At 50.3% G+C, this 23061-nt stretch overlaps 1 protein-coding gene across 6 annotated transcripts in view; it reads right to left on the minus strand.

Annotated features, from left to right (window-relative positions):
- bicd1a (bicaudal D homolog 1a) overlaps positions 1 to 18170 on the minus strand; it is a 284259-nt gene extending 266089 nt beyond the window's left edge. For 3 of the 6 annotated variants that reach the window (XM_038780014.1, XM_038780012.1, XM_038780011.1), the window contains exon 1: positions 17552 to 18169. In XM_038780014.1, the coding sequence (XP_038635942.1) occupies positions 17552 to 17767 (216 nt within the window). In that variant the 5' untranslated portion in view covers positions 17768 to 18169. Of the gene's footprint in view, positions 1 to 17551 lie in introns of all 6 variants that reach the window. The other 3 variants (XM_038780010.1, XM_038780009.1, XM_038780008.1) reach the window with 2 other exon arrangements.
- Positions 18171 to 23061: the final 4891 nt, after the last annotated feature.

Genomic DNA, 23061 nt, shown 5'->3' on the forward strand with positions numbered 1-23061 from the left:
GGAACCATCCAAAATATTAACAGAATTCCATTAGCCCTTTAACTGTAACCAAGTAAGTGGTTGGAATGAATGATTACCTCACTCTTATAACACCTTAATTCCAGCTTTGGTAGACAATAACCTAGATTCTTTAATATTATTACTGCAATAGATATATATATTAATCCAGGTGTTTAATAATATTACTGGAACAGATATAAAATACAAAATATATAATAATTTCTTACATTCATCACAATTCCTAAAGGGTTAGACAGGGTGGATGAATCAAGGATGGTTGACCTGGCTTTTGGGGGGGGGGGGGAGCCTAGAATCAGTACACACAGGGCGAAATTCTCCGCACCCGCGGAAAGTCGGCAAACGGTCGTAAAAATCGGGACCGTTTTACGACGGTCGCGAAGGCTTCATTTCCCGACCGATTCACTTCCTGGAAATGGGCTAGCAGCGCGGCCGCGTCAATTACGTGCGTGATGACGACGGAACGCGACGACGACACGAACCCGCCCATGTGACGCCGCCCGACGCCGTAAAAAGGCGCGGGCGACCACAGAATCTGTCGGGCAGGATGTCGGAGCCTAGGCGAGCTGCACCTCGCTTTATTGATGCAAACGTCGAGGCGCTGCTCGATGCCGTGGAGCAGAGGAGGGGCATCATCCGCCCGCGGAGAGGGCATCGCCAACCTGCCAGCACGGTACGCCAGGCCTGGCGTGACGTGGCTGCTGCCGTCAGTGCTGTGGGGCAGACCCCTCGCTCAGCAGAGCAGTGCCGAAAGAAGCTACATGACCTCACCAGGTCTGCCAGGGTAAGTGCCATGAGGGTGCCCCCTAGTCACAACCATCCCTCCCCCTTAACTGCCCGGGGGGGGGGGGGGAGAGGGATTGGGGCAGAGTTATTTGAGGGTGGTTCACAAAGTTGTCACAGACCCAGCGCTCTGGCCCCGAGGAGAGATGCAATCATCTGATGACAACTTGCCCCCCCCCCCCAAACTGTGCCAGTATCAGAACGGACTTCTGATACCTACCGTTTTGTAATGATCTACCTATGTTTCCTCCCCAACAGGCCAAGGCCGGTCATAACCACCGTGAGCGGCACAAGACTGGAGGGGGTTCGCCCAACATGCACCCCCTCAGCACCTTTGAACAGAGGGCACTGGACCTTGTTGGGGGGTCTGCCACCCGCGATATCGCGCAATGCGAGGTTGGCGGAACTGCAGCAAGTGAGACAACCCTCCCTGACAAACACCCTCCCCCCCCCCATCCTCTGTCCCTTCACACACCCTGCCCACTGGGACACCTCCCCATCCTCTGTCCCTTCACACACCCTGCCCACTGGGACCGTCCAGCGGCCTGCCGAGCAAATCGAAATAACCCGTCTCATTCTCTTCCCTAGGACGTGATGCCGAACGACCAGGGCCGTCTGGCTGCAGACGGAGACAGGAATCTGCCGCCACCTCACCCGGGGCCTCACAACAGAGGGTGCCCGATCAGCGGGCAGCCCTATCTGCCCCAACCCAATCTGCGGACCAGGACGCACAGAGGGTTCGAGGTCCACCACCACCACCAGAAATGGCCAGGGACAACCCTCCTGTCGCTGAGCGGCCCCACACCCTGGACGAGGACCTAACCATTGAGAGCGTCGGGCTTGCGGCACTGCTTTCTCCCACCACATCCATCATCCCAGAGATACACACCCCGGCGGGCCTATTTAGTGATGAGTCTCCTGGGGCACAGTCTGGTTGGCACATCACAGATGAGCAGGTACAGCAGGTGGAGGTCGGAGCAACAGAGGGCCCGGACTCGCGGAGGCCAGACCAGGCCCAGGATGCAGCTGGCTCCCAGACGTTTTCGGAGTTCCTGGAGTTTCTCAACCCACCCGCACAGCCGATGCCTCAGGAAACCCAGGGAAACAATGACGGGATGAGGGCTTCCTTCCAGACTCTGCAGACGCTGTTAGAGGAGTCGATCCGCGTCCAAGAGCAGGGAGTGGTGCCGCTCATGGCAGAGACCCAGTCCGACACCGCACGGGTGGCATCCGCGGTGGAGGCAATGGGTCAGGTTATGCAAGACGTTGGGATTAATGTGCACGCGTCATCCTCGGCCCTGGACAGGGTTGCCCTCTCACAGGCAGCAATGTGCCAGAGCCAAACCGACATTGCCGGCGCCCTGCGGGCCATGGCCGAGTCTCAGCAGGTCATTGGCCAGTCGCAGCAGTCAGTCGCCGAGAGCATCAACCGCCTGACACATGTGCTGGATGGCGTCGTGCACAATCAGGTTGAGATCGCACAGTCCCTGGCGGGAATGTCTAACTCCCTGGACTCCGTCTCTGCAAACCTTCGGATCCTGGTGGATACCGTTGCAGGCCTCCAGGACTGGCAGCGCCAGGTGTCGGTGGTGCGACGGGGAACCTCCCCGCTCGCACCTCTGTCCCAAAGTGAGGCCCGGGGGCCACCGGGCTCCCCGAGGGAGGAGGAGGTTTCGGGGCCCGTCCCATTAACTCCATCACGGGACGTCCCGGAATTCTCGGCCTCCCCCCGTCCCATCCCTGGTGCATCGGGTGGGCAGCAGGCAGAGCAGGGTGGCACAATGTCACCCGAGACGCCCGCAGAGCAGCCTGGCCCATCAAGGCCGGGTCGCCCCAGGAAACGCTTGGCCAAGGAGAAACGAGTTGAGGGGGGCGATTCGCAGCAATCCTCCTCCACTCCTGCTGTATCATCTGGGGATTCACTTAGACGTAGTGGTAGGGCCCGTAAGGCAACTAAGATAGACACTGAGTAAGTTGGCACGGGTGAAGGGCACAGTTTAGTTGTAGGGGCTAGGGCACCTGTAAATAATTGTTAATATTAAACACACTGTTCCACCTTACTTGTAATACCGTGTGATTGTTCCACAGCCACAGGAATCGTGATGGTGACCGAGTGTCGCTGGGGGTGACGGGTGGTGAAACCTCGGTGCCGGGTGTGCAGTCCCTGCCCCTACCCCCCTCCCACAGCTAGCCCACGCGGGCACGTGATGGAGTGTCAGTGACGAACTCAGCGGCCACCAAGGTGGATGGTTCAGCTATTGCCATGGGTCAGACTCTCTCTAACGATTCTGAGCTCACAGCTCTTCGCAGAGCGGGCTGTCATCATTCCACATGGCACTGATCACACCCGCTGACACAGCCATCAATGTTGTGCCATTCCGTCTGGACCCAGTGATAAGCGTCATGTCGAAGTGGAGCAGTGTACACTGAGGGGGGGGGGGGGGGGGGGGGGGGGGGGGGGGGGGGGGGGTTTGGTGGTGGCAGTTGTGTGGTGACCCTCTGCATGACTAGCGATGCAGGTGGTGGTTTGGTGTTCATCGGGGACGTCACATGCGATGCGTGAACCGTGCTGCCACCATGGCGTCGCGTGCCCGCCGTCCTTGCCGGGTCCGTCGTGCCGCCTCCTGGACATCACCAGCACCTGGGTCGTGTCTGCGTGCTGCGCCCGCCACTCCGCCAGCGTCCTCCTCCTCCTCCTTCTCCTCCTCCTCCTCCTCCTCCTCCTCTGTGCTGGCACCACTGCCACTAGCTTCTCCCTCCGCCTCCTGCAACAGGTCATCTCCCCTCTGCATCGCGATGTTGTGCAGCGCACAGCAGACCACTACAATGCGAGCGACCCTGTCGGCCTGGTACTGCAGGGCCCCTCCGGAGCGGTCCAGGCACCGAATCTCATCTTCAGGAGGCCAAGGCAGCGCTCCACCACACCCCTGGTTGCTGCATGGGCCTCGTTGTATCGTGTTTCCGCATTGGTCTGAGGCCTCCGTATCGGCGTCATCAGCCAAGACCTCAGCGGATAACCCCTGTCACCTAGCAACCAGCCCCTCAGCCGGGGGGGACGTCCCTCAAACATCGCAGGGATGAACGACTGCGCTAGTATGTAGGAGTCATGCACACTCCCTGGGAACCTTGCACAGACGTTCATGAACCTCATGTGGGGGTCGCATACCACCTGGACATTAATGGAGTATGTCCCCCTCCTGTTTGTGAACACGTCCCTGTCCACAGCAGGCGGGCGCATGGGGACGTGAACACAGTCGATTGACCCCTGAACCCTCGGTATCCCGGCCACACTGGCAAATCCACGGGCTCGTGAGTCTTGACTTGCTCGGTCCTCGGGAAAGGTGATGTAGCGATCGGCGATGGCATAGAGGGCGTCGGTCACATCCCGGATGCACCTGTGCACCGATGACTGGGAGATCCCAGAGACGTCCCCACTCGGAGACTGGAAGGAGCCGGTAGCATAGAAGTTCAGAGCGACCGTCACCTTGATGGCTACCGGGATCGCATTGTCCTCCCCCCGTTCCACGTGGGGCGAGGTGCGACAGGAGTTCGCAGATATGTATCACCGTCTGCCTACTCAGCCGGAGTCTTCTCCTGCAGGTGATGTCCGGCATTGTTAGGAAAGAGACCCGGACACGGTACACCCTCGGCTTTGGTCGTCGCCTCTGACGCCGTGGCTGCACCCTCACTCTCTCCTCTTCCTCTTCCTCCTCCTCCTCCTCTTCCCCCCCCATGCTGCTCGACAACTGGCAACTCCTCGGCCCTTCCCTCTGCTGCTGCAGCTGGCCCTGCAGCCACTGCGGGTTGTGGGTGTGGATGCTGCTGCATCTCCAAATCCAGTAGAGCTGCCCCAACCACTGCGCAGAACATAGCCGTTCTGTTCCCATGCATCGTGCTAACCTACAGAAGGGTGGTGGGGGGCAGAGAAACGGGACATGTTAGACGGACGTTAGTCGACACCTCGGCAGCCGCCAGCCATGGGATACCAGTGTGTCCCGGTGGCCTGGTCGCGCTGCTGACACGCGGTCAGCCTAACCCCTGGTCACTTCCTGCATCCAACGGCCAGTAAACTATGTCCTCCTCACGGGTGCGTCAGTGGCCTGTGGCCGGAAGCCACAGGGGAACCAGCGGCCGTGTCCTCGTCACCTGCACACCATGGCATGGTGGCAGACATTTTGTTACGGGGTTGGACGGCTCACTCTCTACCTAAACCCCCCCCCTCCGTCGCCCCCCACTGCTCCCTCCGTCTCCCCCACTGCCCCCTCCGTCTCCCCCCACTGCCCCCTCCGTCTCCCCCACCTGCCCCCTCCGTCTCCCCCACTGCCCCCTCCGTCTCCCCCACTGCCCCCTCCGTCTCCCCCACTGCCCCCTCCGTCCCCCCCACCGCCCCCGTTCTGGACCCCCTCCCGTTCCCAGGGATGCCTTCCCCGTTGTGGCCAGACTCGAGCGGTGCGCTGAGCGGTGCGCTGAGCGGTGCGCAGAGTGGTGCCCTGACCTCCTCCAAGCAGTCGTCAGCCAGGCCGACTGGTTGACGAATTTAAAAAGCAGGTGTGTTTCACGACGTCCAAACAGGGCGCCATGACGTCGGGACTTCGGCCCATCCGGGCCGGTGAATAGCGGGGGGGCTCTCAGTGGCGATTCTGGTCGTGTCAGGGGCGGGAAGGAGGCGTTTGTCGGGAAACGCGACTCCGACAATTTGCGGGGTTCGGAGAATAGCGGGAGGGCGTCGGAACAGCGTCGCCGTAAAAATTTCCGACGCCCGCTATTCTCCGACCCGTCGTGAGTCCGGAGAATCTCGCCCACAGTTTCAGATTAAGGGGCAGGTCATTTAAAACTGAGGCGAGGAGGAATTTCTTCACTCAGGGTGGTGAATCTTTGAAGTTCTCTACCCCAGAGGACCGTGGAAGGTCAGTCATTGAGCATGTTCAAGACCAAAATCGATAGATTTCTAGATATCAATGGCCTCAATGGAGATGGGGATAGCGCAGGAAAATGTTGTGGCAGGCAAATCAATTTGTTGTAATCTAGATCAATGGCAGAAAAGGTTTGGCAAATAATTCTAACGGTGAAATATTATTAGAATTTCCATTACGTTATCCATATACTTCCGTTATATTCATAACAATAGACAAAAAGCATTGACAAAAATTAGTATTAAGAACGGGCATGTTGTGACTGGCCATCAAGCATCAGATGGACTGCTGAATTTCAAATGTATTAAATACCACTTTAAGCTATATGGTGATCCTGATTTTTCCCCACTAAATTCACTCAAGGTGTGGGCAATGCTGGCGAGGTCCATCTTGAATGATCTTCAAGATGGTAGTGGTGAAGGTCTTTTTGAACTGTTGCAGTCCCTGTAGTACTGTTAGAGCACTTCAGATTTTGATCTCATGATGATAAAGGAGCTCCGGCATATTTCCAAGTCAGGATGGTGCGGATGTTGGGAGGGACCTGCAGCTCGTGTTCCCATGAACATAGAGAAGTGTAGATGGTAGACAGACTTTGGCGAATCAGGAGGAGAGTCTCTCACTGTAAAACATCCAGACTCTGATCTGCTTTTGTAGCCACAGGGTGGAAACCCCAAATACCTTCATTTGAATCATTGTTCCCAGAGTAACAGGAGACCAGGTCCAAATGGGAATAATTTTGCTTCAGTTCAATTATTAGATGTTTGACTTTGCTCACTAAAATGCACCCAATTTACACTGAAAAACCAACACTGAACCAGCTTATTTTAATTTGGAACGTCTTTTGAGAGTCAGCCATTTCAAAATAGAAAAATGCAAAGCAGATGCTTTTTCTCCATTTAGAAACTGCACAACGCAGCACAATCTTTGGAAGGAATAGAATGGTTTGTGTACACAGCATTCATTTTTCCAGATGTGCAAATCTCTCCATGGGCCTCACTACTCCCTATCTCTGTAGTTTTCTCTATTCTGTAACCCTCAAAGAGCTCTGTATTCATTCAATTCTGGCCTCTTGCATAGCACAGTTTTCCTTCACTCCACCATTGACAGCCACGCCCTCAGTTGTCTTGGGCCAGAACCTCGAAATACCAACCCCCACCTCCAACCTTGCAGCAAGTTTTTGGTCACCTGTCCTAATATTTCTGAAACTCAGTGGCAAATTTTGTCTGATACATTCCAAGGTATCTTCATGGGAAAGTTTACTGCATTAAAAAAGTGCATTGAAAAAGTGCAATATAAATACAAATAGTTGTTTGGTCCAACTCTCAATGTGAAGCAATTAAACGTATGAACAAAAGATATGAAAGTTTAAAACTCACAAAACATGTCAGGCTCATATTACAGCCTCTATTTGCATTCCAGCTCGATTCCTATTTGTTAACTAATGCACAAGTGCAATGGAGGAAAGGTTGCAAACTGTACAGTGTGGAACGTGACATTCCCGTACCAGCCTCCCCGGACAGGCGCCGGAATGTGGCGACTAGGGGCTTTTCACAGTAACTTCATTGAAGCCTACTCGTGACAATAAGCGATTTTCATTTCATTTGTGCTTACAGACCGAAACCCTTGATGTCTACGCTGTCAGAAAGAAGCACAGAAAAGAAGCTTTGTGACTTGATCACACGGAAAAGAAAGAAACCTCATGTAGGTTCTGGAAACAGGGTGGATAGAGGATGGTCAATGGATGTGATTTATTATGAACTTCGAGGAGGTATTCAATAAGGCCCCCCCGAGATCGTTAGCTAAAGGTGAAGCTCATGAAATTAAGAGAAAATTATTAGCCTGATGGCAGATTAGTTGAATAATAGGAGACAGTGAGTAGGGGTAATGAGCAGATACTCTAATTGGCAAAATGTGACTAGTGGCATCCACAAGAGTGCGTGTGGGACCCAAAACTATTCACTGTATTGGTTAATGACAGACACGATAGAGAGTTGGTTTGCAAATGACAAGAAGATCAGCAGCAATATAAACAGTGCAGATGGAAGCATAATGAGCAAAACCAGCAATTGGATTTCATAGAGCATACAGTGCAGAAGGAGGCCATTCGGCCCATCAAGTCTGCACCGACCCACTTAAGCCCTCACTTCCACCCTATCCACGTAACCCAATAACCCCTCTTAACCGTTTTGGACACTAAGGGCAATTTATCTTGGCCAATCCACCTAACCTGCAAGTGTTTGGACTGCGGGAGGAAACCGGAGCACCCAGAGGAAACCCACGCAGACACAGGGAGAACATGCAAACTCCTCACAGACAGTGACCATGCAGAGAATCGAACCCGGGACCCTGGCGCTGTGAAGCCACAGTACTAATCACTTGTGCTACCATGCTGCCCCAAATTTCAATATGGGCAAGCTGTGTGCTTATCTACTTTGGACCTTTACAACAGGTAGAACAGGTTACATTATAAATTGCAAAGCTAGAAGTAGGAGGGCTTGGGGATTCACACGCATAAAGTAACACATCATGGATGGGTACAGAAAATTATCAAAAAGGCCTTTATACCTGGAGGACTAAAATGGGAGTGTGGTGTGGTGTTCAAAGGGTGGTGTGGTGTTCACACTGTACAAGGCCCTGGTTAGCCCACACTTAGAAAACAATGAACAATTCTAGATAACACACCTTAGGAAAAGATGCATTGGCTTTTGGAGGCAGTGTAACATAGATGTAGCAGAATCTGGACAATTATTGAATTACAAGGTGAGATTATGCAACTAAATGTAAAATATTACGGATAGATAGGATAAATGACAAATAAACTATTTGTACTGTTTGTGAAATTTGGAATAGGGACAGAGTCTAAAAATCAAGAGTTATACCTTTTCAGAAGTGAAATTAGGAAATAATTCTTCTGGCAAAGAGTGAAAAAAGTTTTGAATTCTCTTCTACAAACAGCAGTTAATGCAAAATCAAGAGTGAATTGTAAATGGAGATTGATATATTTCTGCTCACCAAAAAGTATGGGGGGGGGGGGGGTACGGGGCAATGAGTGCTTATGAAGATGTGTCACAGATCAGTCATGATCGCACTGAATAATAGGTCAATTCCCATTCTAATGTTCCTAAAACATGGGGCATGCACAATCTAAATTCTAATGCTCCCTTTTTCATATTATTATGAAAAGTTATGTTTGAAGGCATCAACTCATCATTTATGCTTATTAAGTATGCATGTTTAAGAATAATTATAGAAGCTTTTCTGACTTCAATGTAACCAATTATGTCAAAGAATTCAAGGATGCAAGCAAAACAGTGCCGTGTATTGAAGAAAACCAAGCTAAAAGCAATGCTCTGAAATGCCAGATATAATGGCTATACCTATTAAGCCTATACCTATTATATATTATATTAAGCTATATCTATTATACCTATTAAGCCTAAAACATTGGATATACCAAAAGCAAACGGAGCAATGCACGAGTCCGTTCAGATGAGCTAATCACGTCCAACCTCCATGCGGGGCATTGGGCCCTCACCCTGCCCGTCTCCAGCCTCACGTCCATGTAGTGTGGAACGTGGTCTCACCTCATTCCCTCCGAAGATCTTTCCATCTCCTCTTCCTAAAATTCACAAACTGGAATGCCCTAATGAATCCATCTTTCCAGCCTGTTCCTGCCTGACGGACTTGATTCCTTCCTATCCCGACTAGTTTTTCTTTCCTTGTCCAGTCTTTTTGTACCAAGCTCCATGACTGGTTTTCAGTTTCTCTACACCTCCATCTTTCATTAGGGCGGTCCGTTGACTCTCCCCTTCTTCCTTGAACAGTTTCTATCCACTGACATCCTGCCTTTCTGGCTAAACTTGTTCTTCCACTAAACTTGTTCTTCCCAGCAAGTAATTAATTATTAAAGCAATTTTTAAAATAACAGAGGCCAGGATATTACAGCCCGACCACACAGCACGTTTCCCAACCACAACGGATGGAGCAGGCATTTACTGCAGTAGCATAACATCCCGCCTGGCAGTAAAATTTTGGCCATTACCTTAATTATTAGATGGTTCTAATACCAAAGAGGAATGTTGAAGCTCAGGTTATCCTAACCAACATCACCATGAGCGTATTTTAAGGAGCCTTATGCAACCCCATAAGGCTCCAACCCCAATAACAAATCTTACCCAAAGAAAGCCATGATTTCTGAAGGCGCTAAACACTCAACCATTTTTATTCGGGAGCAAAATGAAAATCGGACATCAGAGCTGCTTGGACCAAAACCAGAAGAATATTCAGAATATCCAGCAGGTTGACTAACATCAGGAAACAAAATCCCAATGAAAACACCTGGGAGTTCATGATCTGGGATCAAACCTGATCTGTAACTGTTTCCCCATCGCCCAACTTTCAGATGCTGTATTTTCCGCATTTTTTTCAGTTTACAATGTTTTTGTTGTCTTGTTTCCAAAAGAAATTCAGGAAAAAAAGTTTTCTTCCTTCAATGTTTGCTGAATTAATAAAGTTTGTAATTCCCCAATAACATTTCGGGTGAAACAGTCCAAGTACCAGAATCACTGTAAAGCAGTTTGGTTGTTTATGGCAAAGGCAGGCATCCAGCATCACCAAGCGTGGAACAAGAGAGTGCCATTGACCCCAGCGTGAATTCATTACCTTGGTTATATAATCAGGACTGAGTTGAAAAAAGTGATTTTTCTGTGAAAATCTGCTGTCATAAGGCCTCTTGATCACCTCCTGGTGACCAGCTCATGAACTGCCAAAGACAAAGCTGCAACTCACCTGACCAACATCTATGACAGTTGGCAACTCGAGATGCCGAGTTCAATTTAAATCCAGGTTAAATTACTGTCTCCAACATTTAGATTCAAAAACTGGATGAAATGATAAACATTTGCTGAGTTGTTCTTGTGAATCCATTCTCTTCATTCCTTGCTGTACAATGCATCCCCTAGCCGAAAAGCATGAGCAGGCAATTAGCACTGCAATGAAGTTATTGTGAAAATCCCCCAGTCGCCACACTCCTGCGCCTGTTTGGGTATACTGGGGGAGTACATCTGGCCAAATGTTCACCTGCCCTCCCTGCAACATCCAGTTTCTGATCTCTAGCTAAAAGGTTAACGTCTCCGTCCTTTCCACAGACACGGATGTACTGTGCACTTGTATGGGCAGTATATTGGGCAGTGGTTGGCACTGTTGCTTCGCAGAGCCAGGGTCCCAGGTTCGATTCCCGGCTTGGTTCACTGTCTGTGCGGAGTCTGCACATTTTCCCCCGTGTCTACGTGGTTTTCCTCCGGGTGCTCCGTCCTCCCACAAGTCCTGAAAGAGGTGCTTGTTAGATTAATTGGACATTCCGAATTCTCCCTCAGTTTACCTGAACAGGCGCAGGAGTGTGGCGACTAGGTGATTTTCACAGTTACTTCATTGCAGTATTAATGTAAGCCTACTTGTGACAATAATAAAGATTATTATTATTACGGTTCGGACAGAGCGCAGAGTTCAGTCCTCTCCTCTGACCTGCCTGCTGGGATGACTTGCCACTATCACCTATCTGAAATTAAATGAAAATGAAATGAAAATCGCTTATTGTCACGAGTAGACTTCAATTAAGTTACTGTGAAAAGCCCCTATCCTTCTACAGGAAGGATGGCACTTGGGTGAGGTTTGGGCAACCTGCTGATGTGCATGAAACTGTAGCACTGCAGTTATCAGCACTCACAGAAAAAAAGGGGGAAAACAAAGGCATAAAACTGGAGAACCCACCATGATACCAACGACATACTACGATACCGAATTCCCCTCGTTCCACCTCGGCATAATTTTGCCAAATATCTTTGTGCAGAATTGTTTTCGGGCTCTACCTTCTGTTCTTTAAACGGTATGTAAAAAATACTTATACCGAAATTAGTGTGGGAGCTGAAAAGCTGCCAAGTGTAAATCAAGAAAAAAAAAGTGACTCAGCACGCCTAACATGGAGAATTACTTCAATGTTTACACTTCCTTGACCTTTCACCCACGAATGGCTCATCAATTGCAGACAACAGGCTTTATGAGCAGAATACTGAGCAGTTTGTCAGCAGTTACTGAGCCTGGATGTTGTACCCAGGACACAATGGCACAATGCTGAAACTGACCCTCTGTGCCTTCAGAGATTTACTATGTCATAAGCCTTTCAATGACTGTCTGAATGTGTTTTATGGGAAAGTGTGTTCCTGCACGACTTAAAATCGGCTTTAAAATTCATGGTAGTGTGTAATCATACATTGGGACACCGTTCACAAGATCACCCACCTCCTGACTCCCAAAACCCTTCTGTCATGATGCAGCCGCTCGGACTCTGTTTTGAGAGCAAGACCAAAATATATTTTCCAAATCTTCCATGTTATGCATTTTTAATTAACTGGATCACCTGAGAGCTGTCAATGCCAATCCGAAATCTTTTGAGCACGAGATGCACATTTAAGGTTTAGGACAATTCTTCCTCCTTGCAAGGATGTGTGGAATCCCGCATCGCTGATCCTCCAATGTGTTAGTTAGGTGTGGACTCATATCTGGAGGAACTACAGTCCAGTTCCATCTCCTTCCATTCTTCATCGCATCGGAGCACAAACTCACTCATGAAATGTTACTTCCTAATTCCCCCTGCCCCATTTATATTTATTGCACCTTCCACTATGTACGCAATGTCTGCCCAAAGGGGTGGAAAGGAATAGTCAAACCGTCTGTCAATGTTGCTCCACTGCAAACGACTTGCAATAGCACGAGTAAGATCCTGGGTGATTGGTGAATTTAACCTTTATTTCACCCTTCAAGGAAGTGAAGATTATTTCTGGGAAGTATCACCCAATGACAATGTCTGTTCCACAAAGGAAACTTAAGGCACACACTAATTCCCAACCAAGTGCACAACACAATGATGTATTCCAGCAGCAGGATAAGAAATCAGATAATCTTGCTGGTTATTCATTGTGCCTCTTTACTCACCCATGTTTCCACTCTTATACACAACAACATTTCTTGGTCTGTGGGACTATATACTAAAAGGAACAGATTTTAATAAAGCGTCAAGAACATTGTTAATTCAAAATATTTTTCCATTATTGCTAAAAATAGAAAAGGTCCTTTAATGTGAAAACCTTTTCACTACCAGTTGATTTTCATTTTAAACAAAACAAAATGGCTCCTGTTGCTTTAGGACGATTTACATAATCCTTAACTGTCAGCTTCTATGTCAGCTCTGTCTCTACAACTTTACTTCCTTTCAACTGTGTCACATTGCTGACAGTGTAGAAATGGAGGAAAAATATATTAAACTATTTCGAAATGCAATCTACATGTTACATGTAAAAAATGGATATTGTTCAGTGTTTGGTTCTACTACTTTACTCATAGTCTCTCTCAGCAGCAGAATCTTTTGATCAAAATCAACCTTTGGCCCCCCGTTTTCTCTAATATCCATTCTATTGGCACCAATTCTCTTTCTGCACTTTTCTTTTCAAAACCCCACTTCCCAACCCACCCAAAATGTCCAATTAGCTGTTTAACCACACAGACAATCATAACTAGGCGAGATCCCATCCTCACCCAACATGTTTACATATAGGGACACAAAGCTGCTTAGTCTCCAAGGGCATTGAGGCCAATTCAGAAGCCAATTTTCTCTCTGACTGGAATCAGCTAACTGCACGGAAACATCCTCTCCACGTCCACTCTATCCAGGCCTTGCAGTATCCTGTATGTTTCAATAAGATCCCCTCTCATAATTCTAAACTCCAAGTGCAGACCCAGAGTCCTCAACAATTCCTCATACGACAAGCTCTTCATTCCAGGGATCATTATTGTGAACCTCCTCTGGACTCTTTCCAAGGCCAGCACTTCCTTCCTTAGATACGGGGCCTAAAACTGCTCACAATACTCCAAATGGGTTCTGACCAGAGCCTTATACAGCCACAGAAGTGCATCCCTGGTCTTATATTCTAGCCCACTTGACATGAATGCTAACATTGCATTTGCCTTCCTAACTGCCAACTGAACCTGCACATTAACCTTAAGAGAATCGTGAACAAGGACTCCCAAGTCCCTTTGTGCTTCTGATTTCTTAAGCATTTCCCCATTTAGAAAATAGTCTATGCCTCCATTCCTCCTTCCAAAATGCATAATCTCACCCTTTTCCACACTGTCTTCCATCTGACACTTCTTTGCCCACTCTCCTAGCCTGTCCAAGTCCTTCTGCAGCTCTCCTGCTTCCTCAATACTTCCTGTCCCTCTAAAGATCTTTGTATCATCTGAAAATTTAGCAACAGTGCCTTCAGTTCCTTCTTCCAGATCATTAATGTAAAAGTTGTGGTCCCAGCACCGGCCCCTGAGGCACACCTCTAGTCACCAGCAGCCATCCTGAAAAAGTCCCCTTTATCCCCGCTTTCTGCCTGCTGCCAGTCAGCCAACCCTCTATCCAAGCCAGGATCTTACCATTGACACCATGGGCCCTTGGCTTATTTAACAGTCTCCTGTGTGGCACCTTGTCAAAGGCCTTCTGAAAATCTAAATAGATCACATCCACTGGTTCTCCTTTGTCTAACTTTCTTGTTACTTCCTCAAAGAACTCCAACAGATTTGTCAGACATGATCTCCCCTTGACAAAGCCATGCTGACTCAGTCCTATTTTATCATGCACTTCCAATTACTCTGTGATCTCACCTTTAATAATGAACTGTAAAATCTTTCCAATGACCGAAGTCAGGCTAACCGGCCTATAATGTCCCATCTTCTGCCTCCCTCCCTTCTTAAACAGTGGTGTTACATTAGCCACTTTCCAGTCCTCTGGGACCCTTCTTGCCTCCAGTGATTCCTGAAAGATCATCACCAATGCCTCCACAATCTCCTCACCTATCTCTTTTAGAACCCTGGGGTGTAGTCCATCCGGTCCAGGTGACTTATCCACCTTTAGACGTTTCAGTCTCCCCAGAATCTTCTCCTTAGTGGTGGCCACTGCATTCACCTGTACCCTCTGATTCTCCTGGAGCTCCGGCATCCCACTAGTGAGGACTGATGTAAAGTAACTACTCAGTTCCTCTGACATTTCTTTGTTTCCTATTTTGCTTCTCCAGCCATGTTTTCCAGTCGTCCAATGTCTATTTTTACTTCTATCCTACCTTTTATACATTGAAAAAAACTCTTCCTATCTTCTTTTATATTACAAGCTAGCTTGCACTCATACTTCATCTGCTCCCTTCATCTTCTTTAGTTGTCCTCTGTTCACATTTAAAGGCTTCCAAATCCTCTGGCTTCCCACTAATCCTCACCAAGTGGGGTATTCTAATGCCATGCAAAATTGATCTAGAATTAGATCAAATGTCGGCAGAAGGTTTCCCAATGAGGATGCTACCCGAGTGACAGTGTGTTATGGCCAGGTAAGTTATTTCACAAGTGCACAGGCTGCTGTCACAAGTAGCGCATTTTGCCATCATTCAAAGATTTTACCCGTTTTCTCTCCTGTAACACCAAAAAATGTTAATGATTGGTTTGTGGTGGCACAGTGGTTAGCACTGCTGCCTCACAGCGCCAGGGATCTGGTTCAATTCCATCCTTGGATGATTGTCTTTGTGAGTTTGCATGTTCACCCAGTGTCTGCATGGGTTTCCATCTGGGTGCTCCAGTTTCATCCCACAGTCTAAAAATGTGCAGGTTAAGTGGATTGGCCATGCTAAATTGTCCCTTAGTATCCCAGGATGTGCAGGTCAGGTGGGGTTATGGTGTTACGGGAATAGGGCAGGGGAGTGGGGTAGGGTGCTCTTTTAGAGTGTCTGCGTGGGTTTCCATCTGGGTGCTCCAGTTTCCTCCCACAGTCCAAAGATGTGCAGGTTAAGTGGATTGGCCATGCTAAATTGTCCCTTAGTATCCCAGGATGTGCCAGTCAGGTGGGGTTATGGTGTTACAGGAATAGGGCAGGGGAGTGGGGTAGGGTGCTCTTTTAGAGTGTCGATGTAGACTCAATGGGCTGAATGGCCTCCTTCTGTACTGTAAATTCTATGGTACAAGTGCAAATTGCAAGACATTCTGAACATGCAGATGATAACATAGCACACGACTCATTCCTGTCATTAACCAGTTGACTAGAAATATCTATCTATTCCATAATTGATATACTATTTCACTGTTACATACATGTCAATAAAAACCTCCATCAAAACCTTGCAAATAGTTGCATTAGAGCATTGATTTACAACATTTATTGAAATGAGACAAGATAAACAGGATGTAGAATTATTTGGTAATCCAGATTTCCTTGGAGAAGGCTGACAGCAGATTTGATAGAGGTGTTCAAAATTCATGAGGGGTCTGGGCAGAGCAGATCGGGAGAAACTGTTCCCACTTGTGAAAGGATCGATAACGAGCGGGCAAAGATTTTAAAGTAATTAGTAAAAGAAGCAACAGCAAGTGGAGGAAAAACATTCATGTGGTGGGTGGTTAAGGTCTAGAACACATTGCCTGACAGTGTGGTGGAGGCAGGTTCAATTGGTCCCTCACAAAGGGAATCACACTGGCATCTGAAAAGGAAGAATGTGCAGGGATTCAGTGGAAGGCGGGAGAATGGCACCAAGTGAATTGCTCAGTATCCAGGGCATCTTGCACCACCAGCTGATGTAGGCAGAGAAACGTCACAGCAGTGAAGTGGTAACATGGGGGTTATTATAAATAGTCAGGGGGTGGATTGAGGGTTCAGTCAAGAGCTGGAACCCACTCTGGTTTCAGTTTTGTCATCTGAACCTTTTATGCACATTAAATTACAGCTTCCTAATTCGCATTTATTCCGTGAGGGACGCCAGCTATGATAAATCGCATGGATATATTCTGACCATGAGTGGGGTTCAAATCAACATCCGACAGGCGAATGCAAGAGCCGGACAACGGGTGGGAGATTTCCCGCAGAAATGGCCCTGCGAGCGCAGTTTGAGGGAGGGATTAAGCAGTGGAAATCGCATCTGTTCCTGCGGCTGGAGGACCATTCTGCGTTCAATAGTTCGTGCCGGCATCACCCCCCCCCCCCCCCCCCCCCCCCCCCCGCCCACACACACACAAGCCTGCACGAAGGGAAGTGATGCGATAGATGGCAGCTCGCCCAGGATATTGGCTGCACCGACACCGAATCTCTCCCAAAAAAAAACATCTTGGGGAAGAAAGAGGTCTATCTCTCGGCTTCTTCCGCGGAATAGTTCGATGTGACGGCTTTAATTCCTCATGGAGGAGGTATCCAGCTCCTCTGCTGTCCAGTGAAGCTCTCCTCTACCCAGCCTCCTCTGACTGTGGGGCTGGAGGACTGACATTCTGGAGCTGGGAGGTGTGAGCAGCAATGGGTCCATTCTGATGCCCAATACTCAGAATCGGGGGGGGGGGGGGGGGGTGATTTTGAGTCTAGTTTACAATCCAAAAGCCAAATTTACACCCACACTAAATCCTGACTGTGTCCTATTGCTAATGCACTGCCTGGTGTCCTTCTGTGTAACGCTGGTATAACACCGGCTGCTGGATTGTAACCCCGCAGCAGGAGAGGGTAGACAACGAATCCTCTTATTTAAGGGTCAGGGCTTCACAATGTAGATGTGAGTGGCCGATTTCAGCTCCACTGTCCCTCTGGGAGACACCGAGATCCGCCTGAACTGGATAAAAACATGTTCCCGCATTATCGCACTGTTTTTTTTAACATTGAATTTGCTATTGAGCTAGGAGGATGGGGTGGGATCTCTCTCTCTGGTCCTGGATGATGTGAGCCACACAAGGTGAGCTGCTTCGAGACAAACTGGGCGTTTCTCCCAGCTCCCTCGCCTACCCACCTCTTTCAGCTGTTCCAGCTCATGTTTGACCGTCTCGTAGGCGCTTTCCAGCTCATCGTACCGCTGCTTGAGCGACTGCTTCTCCTCCAGCACCACCAGCCCGTATTCTGCAGCCTGGATTTTCTCGTGGGTCGTTTCCGTTAGCTCCTTGGCGAGCCTGTCGATCTCCGCTTTGTAATGCTCCACATTCTGCTGCGGGTCACCTTCTGCGGCCATGGCCCTGGCTGAATGTTAAAGAGTCGCCTTTGACAGAGAGAGGCAGACAGAGAGCACCTTGCAGAGGGAGCAGGCCGGCTGTAACACACACACTACACTGAATGGCAATGAAGGAGGAGCAGCTGATTCACCGCCGCTGCATTGGCAACATTTCACCTCTCGTCATCTTCCCTCTGGCTTTCTTGCCGGTCAGCTCAGCAGACACACATCTTTCCTGGTGGGAAGCGAGCCGCCATCTCCGATGTAACACCGCCTGAACCTCCCTCTGTCACATGACGTCCCCAGCAGCATTGCAAAGGCAGCAGGAGCATCCCCCAGTAACATCACCCTCAACAGGGCAATACTCCCCTGGTTGCACCCAAAATTCCAGCTCAGCCTTTCTGGATAACCCTCACATTATTTCTGGACAAGGCCTCCCAGAATAAACCCATGGCGCCGAGCTGGAGCTCCCTAATCGGGATTATCCCCATAACCAACACCCTTTAGTGTTTGAGGATAATCCTATTACTGAGAGAGTTGGAATTTCCTTTCTCTGGATAATCCAATCACTCTGAGAAACTGCTCCATAATCCTGGAATAAACCCATTAAATAGAGCTGGAGCTCCAACAAACCTGGGACAAAGCCAAAGACCAGGCGCTCAACAGAAGCAAAGTGTCAATCCCAAATATACTGAGGAGTTTAAGATCCAGAGGAATCCCATCAGAAAGGAATTGCTATTCAGCATTCAAGGACAAACACACCATGTAGTAATATCAGATCACACTGTTGATATTCCAGCCTAAATCAGTATCCCTGAGCCCAGTATCACTGACTAACACTATCCCATGGAGAGATGTGGTCTAAAATCCACAGCCTGGATAGGATATTCCAGAATAGATAGAATTAACCAAGAACACTAACTTGCTTTTCCAGGATATCACATCTACAGCTGCAAATTAGAACAACCCTACAAACCTAGAATTCAAGTACATTACCCCATTAAAAAGTCAATACACCCAGTATCCCAGAGCAACCCCAATACACCCAGTGTCGGATAACAATGACATCCAGTGCCGGATCGCAATGACAACCAGTGCCGGATCCCAATGACAACCAGTGCCGGATCCCAATGACAACCAGTGCCGGATCCCAATGACACCCAGTATCCCAGAGCACTCCCATTGCACCCAATGCTGGATCCCAATGACACCCTGTGCTGGATTAATGACAACCAGTGCCGGATCCCAATGACAACCAGAGCCGGATCCCATTGAAACCCAGTGCTGGATCCCAATGACAACCAGTGCCAGATCCAATGACACCCAGTGCTGGATCCCAATGACACCCTGTGCTGGATCCCAATGACAACCAGTGCCGGATCCCAATGACACCCTGTGCCAGATCCCAGTGACATCCAGAGCCGGATCCCATTGAAACCCAGTGCTGAATCACAATGACACCCAGTGCCGGATCCCAATGACACGCAGATCTGGATCCCAATGACACCCAGAGCCGGATCCCAGTGACACCCTGTGGCGGATCCAAATGACACCCAGTGCAGGATCCCAATGACACCCAGTGCCTGATCCCAATGACACCCAGAGCCGGATCCCATTGACACCCAGTGCCAGATCCCAATGACATCCAGTGCCGGATCCCAATGAAACCCAGTGCTGGATCCCAATGACACCCAGTGCAGGATCCCAATGACACCCAGTGCCTGATCCCAATGACACCCAGAGCCGGATCCCAATGACACCCAGTGCAGGATCCCAATGACACCCAGTGCCTGATCCCAATGACACCCAGTGCAGGATCCCAATGACACCCAGTGCCTGATCCCAATGACACCCAGAGCCGGATCCCATTGACACCCAGTGCTGAATCCCAATGACATCCAGTGCCAGAACCCATTGACACCCAGTGCTGGATCCCAATGACACCCTGTGATGGATCCCAGTGACACCCTGTGCCAGATCCCAATGACACCCAGTGCTGGATCCCAATGACAACCAGTGCCGGATCCCAATGACATCCAGTGCCGGATCCCAATGACACCCAGTGCTGGATCCCAATGACACCCTGTGCCGGATCCCAGTGACACCCTGTGCCGGATCCCAATGACACCCAGTGCTGGATCCCAATGACACCCAGTGCTGGATGCTAATGACAGCCAATGCCGGATCCCAATGACACCCTGTGCCTGATCCCAGTGACACCCTGTGCCGGATCCCAATGACACCCAGTGCCGGATCCCATTGACACCCAGTGCCGGATTCCAGTGACACCCAGTGCAGGATCCCATTGACACCCAATGCCTCATCCCAATGACACACAGTGCCGTCTCTCAATGACACCCTGTGCGGCTCCCAATGACACCCATTGCCGGATCCCATTGACGCCCAGTGCCGGATCCCAATGACACCCAGTGCCGGATCTCAATGACACCCAGTGCTGGATCCCAATGACACCCAGTGCTGGATCCCAATGACACCCAGTGCTGGATCTCAATGACACCCTGTGCCGGATCCCAATGACACCCTGTGCTGAATCCCAATGACACCCAGTGCCGGATCCCAATGACACCCTGTTCCGGATCCCAATGACACCCAGTGCCGGATCCCAATGACACCCTGTTCCGGATCCCAATGACACGCTGTGCCGGATCTCAGTGACACCCCAGTGGCGGCTCCCAATGACACACTGTGCCGGATCCCAATGACACCCTGTGCCGGATCCCAATTACACCCTGTGCCGGCTCCCAATGTCACCCTGTGCCTGCTCCCAATGACACCCAGATCCAGATCCCAATGACACCCTGTGCCAGATCCCAATGGCACCCAGTGCCACATCCCAATGACACCCAGTGCCGCATCCCAATGACACCCAGTGCCGGATCCCAATGACACCCAGTATCCCAGAGCACTCCCATTGCACCCAATGCTGGATCCCAATGACACCCTGTGCTGGATTAATGACAACCAGTGCTGGATCCAATGACAACCAGAGCCGGATCCCATTGAAACCCAGTGCTGGATCCCAATGACAACCAGTGCCGGATCCAATGACACCCAGTGCTGGATCCCAATGACACCCTGTGCTGGATCCCAATGACAACCAGTGCCGGATCCCAATGACACCCTGTGCCAGATCCCAGTGACATCCAGAGCCGGTTCCAATGACACCCAGTGCTGGATCCCAATGACACCCTGTGCTGGATCCCAATGACAACCAGTGCCGGATCCCAATGACACCCTGTGCCAGATCCCAGTGACATCCAGAGCCGGATCCCATTGAAACCCAGTGCTGAATCACAATGACACCCAGTGCCGGATCCCAATGACACGCAGATCTGGATCCCAATGACACCCAGAGCCGGATCCCAGTGACACCCTGTGGCGGATCCAAATGACACCCAGTGCAGGATCCCAATGACACCCAGTGCCTGATCCCAATGACACCCAGAGCCGGATCCCATTGACACCCAGTGCTGAATCCCAATGACTTCCAGTGCCGGATCCCAATGAAACCCAGTGCTGGATCCCAATGACACCCAGTGCAGGATCCCAATGACACCCAGTGCAGGATCCCAATGACACCCAGTGCCTGATCCCAATGACACCCAGTGCAGGATCCCAATGACACCCAGTGCCTGATCCCAATGACACCCAGAGCCGGATCCCATTGACACCCAGTGCTGGATCCCAATGACACCCTGTGCCGGATCCCAGTGACACCCTGTGCCGGATCCCAATGACACCCAGTGCTGGATCCCAATGACAACCAGTGCCGGATCCCAATGACATCCAGTGCCGGATCCCAATGACACCCAGTGCTGGATCCCAATGACACCCTGTGCCGGATCCCAGTGACACCCTGTGCTGGATCCCAATGACACCCAGTGCCTGATCCCAATGACACCCAGTGCTGGATGCTAATGACAGCCAATGCCGGATCCCAATGACACCCTGTGCCTGATCCCAGTGACACCCTGTGCCGGATCCCAATGACACCCAGTGCCGGATCCCATTGACACCCAGTGCCGGATTCCAGTGACACCCAATGCCTCATCCCAATGACACACAGTGCCGTCTCTCAATGAAACCCTGTGCAGGCTCCCAATGACACCCAGTGCCGGATCCCATTGACACCCAGTGCCGGATCCCAATGACACCCAGTGCCGGATCCCAATGACACCCTGTGCCGGATCCCAATGACACCCTGTGCTGAATCCCAATGACACCCAGTGCCGGATCCCAATGACACCCTGTTCAGGATCCCAATGACACCCTGTGCCGGATCCCAATTACACCCTGTGCCGGCTCCCAATGTCACCCTGTGCCTGCTCCCAATGACACCCAGATCCAGATCCCAATGACACCCTGTGCCAGATCCCAATGGCACCCAGTGCCGCATCCCAATGACACCCAGTGCCGCATCCCAATGACACCCAGTGCCGGATCCCAATGACACCCAGTATCCCAGAGCACTCCCATTGCACCCAATGCTGGATCCCAATGACACCCTGTGCTGGATTAATGACAACCAGTGCTGGATCCAATGACAACCAGAGCCGGATCCCATTGAAACCCAGTGCCGGATCCAATGACACCCAGTGCTGGATCCCAATGACACCCTGTGCTGGATCCCAATGACACCCTGTGCTGGATCCCAATGACAACCAGTGCCGGATCCCAATGACACCCTGTGCCAGATCCCAGTGACATCCAGAGCCGGATCCCATTGAAACCCAGTGCTGAATCACAATGACACCCAGTGCTGGATCCCAATGACACGCAGATCTGGATCCCAATGACACCCAGAGCCGGATCCCAGTGACACCCTGTGGCGGATCCAAATGACACCCAGTGCAGGATCCCAATGACACCCAGTGCCTGATCCCAATGACACCCAGAGCCGGATCCCATTGACACCCAGTGCTGAATCCCAATGACATCCAGTGCCGGATCCCAATGAAACCCAGAGCTGGATCCCAATGACACCCAGTGCAGGATCCCAATGACACCCAGTGCCTGATCCCAATGACACCCAGAGCCGGATCCCAATGACACCCTGTGCTGCTCCCAATGACACCCAGTGCCGTCTCTCAATGAAACCCTGTGCAGGCTCCCAATGACACCCAGTGCCGGATCCCATTGACACCCAGTGCCGGATCCCAATGACACCCAGTGCCGGATCTCAATGACACCCAGTGCTGGATCCCAATGACACCCAGTGCTGGATCCCAATGACACCCAGTGCTGGATCCCAATGACACCCTGTGCCAGATCCCATTGATACCCAGTGCCAGATC

Source organism: Scyliorhinus canicula, chromosome 20, assembly GCF_902713615.1.
Source record: "Scyliorhinus canicula chromosome 20, sScyCan1.1, whole genome shotgun sequence".
NCBI lineage: Eukaryota > Metazoa > Chordata > Chondrichthyes > Carcharhiniformes > Scyliorhinidae > Scyliorhinus > Scyliorhinus canicula.